Raw genomic sequence first — 11,100 nt, 5'->3', positions numbered from 1 at the left:
GACCCGAAACGTCAGCTTTCCTGCTCCTCTGATGCTGCTAGGCCTGCTGTGTTCATCCAGCTCTACACCTTGTTATCACAGATATAGTAGAGTTGGGTGACCACCAGGAAGACTGATAAGCGTGGGCAGGCAGTGCAGGAATCCCCTGTGACTATTCCTCTCCCAAATAGTTATACTGTTTTGTATTTTGAGAGGCAATGGCCTAGTGGTATTATCACTGGACAGTTAATCCAGAGACCCAGATTCGAATCCCACCATGACAAACGGTGGAATTTGAATTCAATCAATATCTGGAATTAATTAATCTAATGATGACCGTGAATCCATTGTCAATTGTCACAAAAACCCATCTGGTTCATTAATGACTTTTAGGGAGGGAAACTGCCATCCTTACCTGGTCTGGCCTACATATGACTTCAGACCCACAGCAATGTGGTTGATTCTTAACTGCCCTCTGGGCAATTAGGGATGGGCAATAAATGCTGGCCCAGCCAGCGATGCCCTCATCCTGTGAAAGAATTTTAAAAAATACTGTTTTGGTGGGGTGCAGTGGTGGCCACTCAGGGAAAGCAGCTGCAGCCAGATCAGTGGCACCACACCTGGTACTGTTGTACAGCAGGGAGAGTCAAAGTGTAAGCGAGCATTAGTGAGAGAGGACTCTACACTCAGGGGCACAGATAGGCATTTCTGAGGCTACCTGCAAGACTCCAGGATGTGTTACCTCCATAGTGCCAGAGTCAAGGATGTCTCTGAGCAGACACATTCTGAAGTGGGAGGGTGGGCAGCCAGAGGTTGTGGTCCATATTGGTACCAATGACATAGACAGAAAGAAAGATGAGGTCCCGCAAAGGGAGTTAGTTAGGAAGTTGAAAACTTCAACGGTAGTAATTTTGGGATTACTTCCTGTGCTATGTGCCAGTAGGCTAGGAATAGGAAGATAGTAGTTAAATGTGTGGCTAAAGAGCTGGTGTAGGAGGGAGGGCTTCAGGAATGTGAATCACTGGGATGTCTTCTGGGGCAGGTGGGACCTGTAAAAGAAGGACACTTTTTTGCACACTTACTGAAACAATCTTCTTCCCTCTGTTGACATTACGTCACCCTCACGATTTGCCTCCCACACATTGTTGTGGCATCTGCAAACTTTGCAAGGGCCCATTCACTTCCCTCATCAAAGTCAGTTATATTGCAAATAATTGTGGTCTCAGCTCTGATCCCTGTGGTGCTCCACTAGTTACAGGTTGTCAACCTGAAAATGCTCTTATCCCAGCTTGCTCTCTTCTATTCATTAATTAATCCTTTATCCATGCTAATATACAATCCCAAGACCACAGGTTCTTATCTTATTAAGTAGCCTTACGTGCTGTACCTTATTGAACACCTTTTTGAAATTCAAACACGTTACACCTACTGGTTCTCCTTTATCTATCCTGCTTAAATATATCACCTCTGTTTCACTGCATTGAAGATCATCTTCCACCTGTCCACTGCATTGACCTGTCTGTGTCCTTTTGAAGTTCTACACTAGGTTCTGCAAAATTTAAAATGCTTCCAAAGTTTGAATCATCAATAAATTTTTAAATTATCTGCTACAAACTAAGATCTGGATCATTTATAGATATCAGGTAAAACGAGGGTCCAAATACCAATTCCAACTCAAGTTTTATTCTTCGTGCTTTGAATCCACCCAAGATCACAGGATTCCTCTCTCCAAATACTGACCCCTGGGGAACCTCATTACAGACCCTCCTCCAGACTGAAAAATATCCACTGACCATCACTCTCTCTTTCTTATTATTCAGTCAATTTTGTGATCACACAATCCTGACTTGGAACTATATTGTTGCTCCTTCACTGTTGCTAGTTTGAAATCATGGAACTTCCTATGCCTTAAAGACTGCAGTGGTTCAAGGTGACCAGTCAACACCACTTTCACCCAGGCACTCAGGAATTGGCAATAAATGCTAATCTATCCAGCGATGTTCACATCTCATGATGGAATTTTAAAAAATTATTTGGAAGCAATTTTGGATAGGAACTACATTATCTGGAAATGATCCATTTCTTTAACTTTCTGCAATTCAATGCTTTTGATCTGCACTGTTAATTATATTGCTTTACCAGAATCTGACAACTGCAGGGTCAAATAGATAGTCATTCTCCACTTCCACCAACACATTTCCCCATGGACTTTTGATGAATGCATTTTCACAGGGTACTGTCATACAGTCACAGAGTCCTACAGCACAGAGACAGGCCCTTCAGCCCACACTGGTCCATGCCGACCAAAATGTCCATCCACGGTAACCCCATTTCCCTGCACTTAGCCCATATCCTTCTAAACCTTTCCTATCCTTGTATTCGTCCAAATGCCCTTTAAATGTTGTTAATGTACCTGCCTCAACCACTTCTGCTGGCAGCTCATTCCATATGCGTACCACCCTCTGTGTGGAAAAGTTGCCCCTCAGGCTCCCATGTATTCTTTCCCCTTTTACCTTAAACTGATGCCCTCTAGTCCTCAATTCCCCAACCCTGGAAAAATGACTGAGTGCATTCACTGGATCCATGCCTCTCATGATCTGATAAACTTCTAAGATCCCCCCTCAGTCTCCTACACTCTAAAGAAAACAGTCCTAGCTTGTCCAACCTCTCCCTATAACTCAGTCCCTTCAGTCTTGGCAAATCCTTGTAAATTTCTTCTGCACTCTTTCCATTAGTTGAACTCTGATCCTTGACTCAAGTGTTCCTTGGATATTTTCTAATCTACCAGTCCAGAGACAACAGGGAGCCTAATCACATCCTTTCCAACAGGGCTATGATTAAAACCCCTAGCTGAGGTGAATTGCAGAATTATCACCGATTCCTGAGCCAACTTAATCGAGGTCTTATTGCATGTAGGCATTGGACCAAACTGGGTGCAGTGGTATCCCTTTGCTTCGGAGAACCCAACTGCTCAAGTTCACACAGTAGCGCTTACAATTAAAGATGGCCCAGATAGCACCTCTGAAGAAGGAAAATCCACTTCAATAAATATTTTAAGAGGAAATACGCACATTTTTCCTTCTGCTTCTGTGCAGGAGCTTGTGATCGGGAGCTGGCAGATGACACTGGACTAGCTAAGTCTGCATACATATTCTCAGAGTCGGCACTTCTTACAGAGCTGCTGCTTGATGATGCACTTGACACAGATGATACACTGCTCACACTGAGGGACCTGGAACAAAATTAATGCCGTGAAACACTTCCATTTCAGGTCAGACACCAAAAATAAATGACATACTCTGTGCCAGAGTTGGAGAAATTAAAAACCATGCTGCTAGCAAGTTCCTGATCCAAGATGTAATCAACACTGGAAAACAAGTAAAGTACTGTGCATGTTGAAAGACAGATGATGAAACAAAAAAACTGGAAGATGCATTGATATACTCTTTCAGAAGTCCTCAGCTTCGAGAATCCCAAAACAAAGAGGAAAGTAGAAAGTAGGAAATTATAGGTTATTTAGTCCAACATTTGGTATAGGGAAGATATTAGAATCCGTTATTAAGGAACTGACAGCAGGGTACTTAGGAAAGTAAGTAAGGAGGCATTTGGCACACTTGCCTTCATTGGTCACAGAATTGAGTAAAGGAATCGGGACATCAGCTGTATAGGACAATGATGAGGACATTTTTAAGAGTACTGCATATAGTTTTGGTAGCCCTCTTATAGGATGGATATTATTAAATTGGAAAGGGTACAGAAAAGATTGACAAGAATGCTACCAGGACTGGAGATTTTTCAGTTATAAGGACAGGCTGGGACTTATTTCTCTGAAGTGCAGGAGGTTGAGGGGTGACCTTATAGAGGTTTATAAAATCATTAACAGTACAGATATGGTGAATAGCAAAGGTCTTTTTCCTAGGGCAGAGGAATTCAAAACTAGGGGGCATAGGTTTTAGGTGAGGGGGAAAGATTTAAGAGGGACGTTGAAGGGCACCCTTTTCAGACAGAGCATGGTACATGTATTGAATGACTGGTAAGAAGTGGGAGATTCGATAAAGTTACAACATTTAAAAAAACATTTGGACAGGTACACGGATAGAAAACATTTACAGGGATATGGGCCAAATGCAGGTAAATGGGACTTGTTTTGATTGGGAAGCAGGTCGGTATGGACAAGTTGACTCAAAGGGTCTGTTTCCATGCCGTCCTAGTCTATGACTCTAAATCACAATGTGATCAGACACAGCCAACATGTCTTTGTGAAAGAGAAATAGTGTTTAGCTAGTTTATTAGATTTTGTTGACAATGTTACATGTGCAGTGGAAAGGGGAAACATTAGAGTTTTTAAAAATTCATTCATGGATGTGGGAGTCACTGGCTGGCATTTATTGCCAATCCCTAGTTGCCTTTTCCCTGGTGGTAAAGTGCCAACTTGAACCATTTGCAGACCATTTGACATCTTTGTAAGAACAGTCAGGGAACACAATTGTACAGCACAAGAAAGGGCTCTTTGGCCAGTGGTATTGGGTCAAACACAATGCCAAATTAAACTAATCTCTTCTCCCTACCCTTGGTCCATATTCCTCCATTCCTTGTATGCTCACGTGCTATCTAAAAGTCCCTTAAATGCTCCTATCATATCTCCACCACCACCCCTGGCAGTGCATTCCAGACTCCTACCAATCTCTGTTTGAAAAACCTGCTCCTCACATCTCCTTTGAGCACTCTCCTCTCACCTTATATGCACAGCCCCTAGTGTTACATAGTTCAGCTCTGCGAAAAATATTCTGACCGTCAACCCTTTCTATGCATCTCATAATTTTACAAACTTCTATCAAATCTCCCCTCAGCCTCTGCTGCTCCAGAGAAAACAAATCCAAGTTTTTCTAGCCTCTCCTTATAGCTCATATCCTCTCATTCAGGCAGTATCCTGGTAAACCTTTTCTGCACATCTCCAAAGCCTCCACATCCTTCCTGTAACGTGGCATCCGGAATCGAACTCAATACTCTAACTAAAGTCTTATAAAGCTGCAACATGACATCCTGACTATTGTACTCAGTTCCCCGACCAATAAAGCCAGCATGCCATTTGCCTTCTTTACCACCCTATCTACTTGCATGGCAACTTTCGGAGAGCTTGAACCCAAGATCTCTCTCTTAATCAATGCTGTTCAGGGTCCCACCATTAACTGTATACTTTTCCTTAACATCTGATTTCCCGAAGTGCAGCACCTCACACATACTCGGATTAAACTCCAACTGCCATTTCTCCGTCCATATCTGCAACTGATCTATATCCTGCTGTATCCTTTGACAACCTTCTACACTATCCACAACTCCACCAATCTTTGTATCGTCTGCAAACTTACTAACCCACCCATCTACATTTTCACCCAAGTCATTTATATATATCACGAACAGTAGAGGTCCCAGAACAGATAACAAACGGTCATACCAAACTTGAAATCTTAACTCTTTTTCTCTGTCCACAGATACTGTTGGACCTGTTGAAATTATGTATATGGTTAATTCTGTTTCTGGTCAATGGTAACCTCCAGGATCTTGACAATGGGGGATTCAGTGATGTTAATGCAAATCAATGTCGAGGGGTGATGATTAGATTCTCTCTTGTTGGCACTTACGTACTGAAAATGTTATGGTATATTTGAATTTCCAAAAGGCATTTAATAGGAAGCCATATTAAATGCCGTGGCAAACAGCACATGGTGTAACACATCAGCATGGACTGGTTAGCTGACAGTATGCAGAAAGTAGGGATAAATGGGTCTTTTCTGAGATTGGCAAACTGAAGGAGTGCTGCAGGGATCAGTGCTGGGTCCTCAACAATTTAGTCTATATTACTGATTTGGATGAGGGGACCAAATGCACAGTAGCTAAATTTGCTGATGATAACAAGATAGGAACGAAAGGAAGTTATCCAACGGAGTTGGAGGGTCTGCAAAAGGATATAGACAAGTTAGGTGAATGGGCAAAAGTTTGGCTGCTGAAGCACAACATAGGAAAATTTGAACTTCCTACTGTGGCAGGAAGAACAGAAAAAACAGTTTACTATTTCATAAGGCTTTTGTAGAAGTCCAACATAAGAAATTAGCATCTAAAATTAAAGCACATGGGATTGGGTGGTATTGTACTGAGATGGATAGAAAACAGATTGTTAGTCAGGAAACAAAGAGTAGGATTAAATGGGTCTTTTTCTAAATGGCAGTGATTACTGGGTTATGCGGATGTCTTTAAAAGGAACCCAGCTATTCACAATATATATTAATGATTTATATGAGGGAACTAAATATAATCTCTCCAAACTTGCAGTTGACTAAAGGCTGGGTGGAAGGGTGAGCTGTGAGGAGAATGCAGAGATGCTTCTGCGTGATTTGGACAAACCAAGTGAGTGGGCAATTACAACTCAGATGTGATATAATGTGACCAAATATGAGCTTATCCGCTTTGCTGGCAAAAACATAAAGTGGATTATTATCTGAATGGCTCCAAATTGAGAGGGGAAAATGTGCAACAAGATCTGGGTGCCCTCTTACACTAGTCGCTGGAAGTAAGCATGCAGGTGTGGCAAATGGCAAAGAAGGCAAATGGTATGTTGGCCTTCATAACAACAGGATTTGAGTATAGGAGCAGGGATGTCTTGCTGCTTTTATACGAGGCCTTAATGAGACCACATGTGAAATACTGTGCTGTTCTGAAGGAGGATCACTGGACCCAAAACATTAACTCTATTTTCTCTCCACGGATACCACCTGACCTGTTGAATTTTCCCAACAATTTATGATTTTATTTTTGTTTTTCCTGGAATATTGTATGCAGTTTTGTCTTCTTATCTGAGGAAGGATGTTCTTGCTAGAGATGCAGTACAGTGAAGATTTACCAGACCGATTCCTGGAATGGTGGGACTGATATATGAGGAGAGGTTGAATTGATTAGGATTATATTCACTGGTGTTCAGAAGAATGATGGGGGAAATCTTATAGAAACCTATAAAATTCTGCCCCCTAACTATTGTGATTCTGATTCTGAGAGGTACAACATGGGCTGAGATGCAGAGTTTAGCAGCAAAGATCGCTGAGGAACAACGGCAGACTTTGAAGAAAACAGTCTGTGGCTGACAACAAAAATTATACCACTGAGAAAGAAGGATTCTAGGAAGGGGATGAACCAGCGATGGTTAACCAAAGGAGCATGAATAAAATTCAAAGAAGATTGGTGGTAAGTTAGAGGATTGGAAAAGTTTTAAAAAGTAAAAGACGACCAAAATAATAATAAAGAAGGAAAAAATAAACTGGGGTAAACTAGCAAGTAAAAGACATAGAGTCATACAACGCAGAAACAGATCCTTTGGTTCAACTCGTCCATGTCGACCGAGTTTACCAATCTAAACTAGTCCCACTTGCCTGCAATTGGCCCATGTCACTCTAAATATTTCCTATTCATGGATGTGTTCACACAGGAACCACCCTCTGTGTGAAAACGTTACCCATCAGGTCCCTTTTAAATCTTTCTCCTCAAACCTTCAAAAATATGCCAGCAGGTCTGGCAGCAGCTGTGAAGAAAAAATCAGAGTTAACGTTTCGGGTCTGGTCACCCTTCCTCAGAACAGGGTCACCGGATCTGAAACGTTAACTCTGATATGTTTCTTCACATATGCTGCCAGACGTGCTAAGCTTTTCGGCAACTTCTGTTTTTATTCCTGATTTACAGCATATGCAATTCTTTTGGTTTTAAAAAATATGCCCCCTAGTTTTGAACTCTCCACCCTGGGAAAATACATTTGCTATTTACCTCATCAATGCCCCTCATGATTTTATAACCCTCTATAAGGTCAAAAGAGAGAGGTCAAAGTGAACATAGGCATCTTAGAGAATGAGACTGCAGAAGTAAAAACTGGGAATCAGGAAATAGCACAGGAGTTAAACAAACACTTCACATCAATCGTCACAATAGAAGACACAATAGCATTCCACAAATGCTAAGCAATCAAGGGGCAAAATGGGAGGGGAATAAATACAGTAACCATTACTGGAGAAAAGTATTAGGAAAACTAATAGAAATAAAGGTCAGTAACTTTCCTTAACCTGATGGATTGCATCCAAGAATATTAAAGAAAGAAGTTAAAGAGGTAGTTGATGCATTGGTAGTAATCTTGCATCAATCTTTTGATCCTGCAAATGTCTGACAGGATTCAACAGGATGTTGTTGAGGCCTCTTCTGGAGTAGTGTCCAGTTGTAATCTCCTTTATAGGATTCAGAAGAGATTTACCAGGATGTTGCCGAGAATGGAGAGGTTGAGTTATAAGGAGAGCTGGACAGGCTGGGTCTTTTGGATTGAAGCATAGGAGGTTGAGAGGTGGCCTCATCGAGGTTTATGAAATTATGAGAGGTATAGAAGATGATTGGCAGGTGACTTTCTCTAGGGTGGGGGATTTCAAGACTAAGGGCATATTTTTAAGGTGAGAGGAGAAACATTTAAAAAAAATGAAGGGCAATTTCCACCCCCCACCCCCACACAGAGTGGTTCGTGTGTGGAATAGACTTCCAGAAAGTTATGTGCACAGCCCAGACCATCACAGAAACCAACCTCCCATCCTCATTAAAGACCCCTCCCACCCTACTCATGCTCTCTTCCAACCTCTTCCATCAGGCAGAAGATACTGAAGCTTGAACACATGCACTGAGGTTTAAGAACAGCTTCTTCCCTGCCGTTATTAGACTGCTGAATGGATCTCTCTAACTTCAAAAACAGGTAGCTCTCCTATATTGCAATAGTTGCATTCTTGAATAACCTTGCGCTACAGAAAATCACATTATAGGGAATTTGCTATATCTGTAAAGCAAAAGTTCACGTTATCCAAACAACGTCCACTATTCATCATTTGCATTACAGCCAATTCACGTTAATGAAACACGTATTATAGCAGAACTACCTGTAATGTCGATCTTGCTTTGCGCACCTCCTGTGCAGCCGTAACCTTGTATGCCTCACTCTGTCTTAGCACCCCATGATTTGTATGTGTCCTTTTTGCTACAATCTGCCTGTACTGCTTGCAAAACAAAGTTTTTCACTGTACTTAGGTACATGTGACTACAATAAATCAAATCAAAAGTGGTGGATGTGGGTACAGTTACACTGTCTAAAAGACATGTAGATAAGTACATGAATAAGAAATGTTTGGAGGGATATGGGCCAAGCGCAGGCAGGTGGGACTAGTTTAGTTTGGGATTATGGTTGGCATGGACTGGTTGGACCAAACAGTCTGCTTCCATCGGTATGACTCTATGATTGGAAATCTCCCAATTTCACACACTTATTCAATAAAGGAGGGTTATAAATATTTGGAAAGGGAAGTCCAAGGTAGTCTCAGCTGTGATCTTGCTCTTTTATCTGCATTTGTATATCAGTTTCACTTTGAATTACACTAGCAGAGGAAAATCACCTGCCCATTGCAAGACAGGAAATGAATTATATTGGCAATGATGTCCGTTTATATATTCACGTAAAATTGTATTGTGTCACTCTGTCTGGCAATAATCTGTCCAATTCTGTTTGCAATATTGTATAGAAATTTTATTTTCACTTCTCTCATCCTTCTCCCAATTGGACTATGCCTTCACAGTAGTGCCTGCCCTCCTGTACAGGTAGTTCTCCGATTACATGATAGTTGCGCTCTTGTGTGATCTCATGCTATAGAAAATTACCTTGTAGGGAAATCGCTACAGAAAATCACTATAAACCTATACAGCAGAAAGCTTACGTTATCCAAACAGCATCCGCTATTCATCAATCGCATACAAGCCTATTTGCATTGACGAAACATGCGTTATAGCAGAACTACCTATACTCACAATTCATGCAAATACTGGTATTGTTTAATAAATGGGGTGTCAAGTGAACAAAACCATCGTGGACAATGATCTGTAACAGGAATTTGGGTTGTTTTTCTTTTCTTGGATCCACAGGTAAAGGCCAATTACAAGGCTGTAAACTACTGGTCCTACTGACTCACCCTTCAGGAATATGTACCATCAATGGCGGGGAGTGTGGCAGGAACATTGTTTAACATTAATTGCTTTTATACAAGTTGGCATACAGTTAAAACAATAAAAACCCTAAATCACCTTGACCTGTGGGACCCGGATGCAGATTGAGAACCAGATGCTGATGTTGACCGAGATGCGGAACGAGAATGTGACCGCGAACGAGAGCTTGATCCACTGTAGCTGCTGCCACTGTCACTTCCACTGCCACTTGCGGTCCGCCTGCATAAGAAATTGAGTACGTAGATTTTATTGAGCAAAGGAAGAGGTGAAATATTGACAACAAAAGAAGAGTCTGAAAAAAACATTTCCCCAGACTTATTACATGCAATGGGGTTTACTTCTGATATTGCACTATAACAGAAGAAATCAGACATTTTACCATTGTATCTTTCAGTATCTCACAACACTTCCACATGGTAGACTGGCTAGTAAAGTTAGATCACATGGGATTCAAGGCGAGTTGCCAAGTGGATACAAAATTGGCTTTACGGCAGGAAACAGACGAGTTCAGTTTAGGAAACTTGGTTGACAAGGACAAGTTTTTGGAAGATCCAATTCAAGAGCGAACTATGTGGTAAATGGAAAAGCCCTGGGGAAAATTGATGCACAGAGAGATCTGGGTGTTCAGGTCCACTGTACCCTGAAGATGGCAAAGCAGGTCGATAGAGTGGTCAAGAAGGCATATGGCATGCTTTCATTCATCGGACGGGGTATTGAGTACAAGAGTTGGCAGGTCATGTTGCAGTTGTATAGGACTTTGGTTCGACCACATTTGGAACACTGTGTACAGTTCTGGTCGCCGCATTACCAAAAGGATGTGGATGATTTGGAGAGAGTGCAGAGGAGGTTCACAGGATGTCGCCTGGTATGGAGGGCGCTAGCTATGAAGAGAGGTTGAGTAGATTAGGATTATTTACATTAGAAAGACGGAGGTTGAGGGGGGACCTGATTGAGGTCTACAAAATCATGAGAGGTATAGACAGGGTGGATAGCAAGAAGCTTTTTCCCGGAGTGGGGGACTCAATTACTAGGGGTCACGATTTCAAGGTGAGAGGG

At 41.7% G+C, this 11,100-nt stretch overlaps 1 protein-coding gene across 2 annotated transcripts in view; it reads right to left on the bottom strand.

Moving 5' to 3' along the window:
• Positions 1 to 11,100, bottom strand: part of zc3h18 (zinc finger CCCH-type containing 18) — a 145,881-nt gene that overhangs the window by 30,483 nt on the left and 104,298 nt on the right. For both annotated transcript variants that reach the window (XM_048605687.1, XM_048605688.1), the window contains 2 exons: positions 10,123 to 10,263; positions 3,051 to 3,211 (listed from right to left, as the gene is read on the bottom strand). In XM_048605687.1, coding sequence (XP_048461644.1) covers positions 3,051 to 3,211; positions 10,123 to 10,263 — 302 coding nt within the window. The remainder of the gene's footprint in view (positions 1 to 3,050; positions 3,212 to 10,122; positions 10,264 to 11,100) is intronic.

The sequence above is a fragment of the Rhincodon typus genome, chromosome 15 (assembly GCF_021869965.1).
Source record: "Rhincodon typus isolate 14 chromosome 15, sRhiTyp1.1, whole genome shotgun sequence".
Lineage (NCBI taxonomy): Eukaryota > Metazoa > Chordata > Chondrichthyes > Orectolobiformes > Rhincodontidae > Rhincodon > Rhincodon typus.
This window is presented reverse-complemented; position numbering and strand designations above follow the sequence as displayed.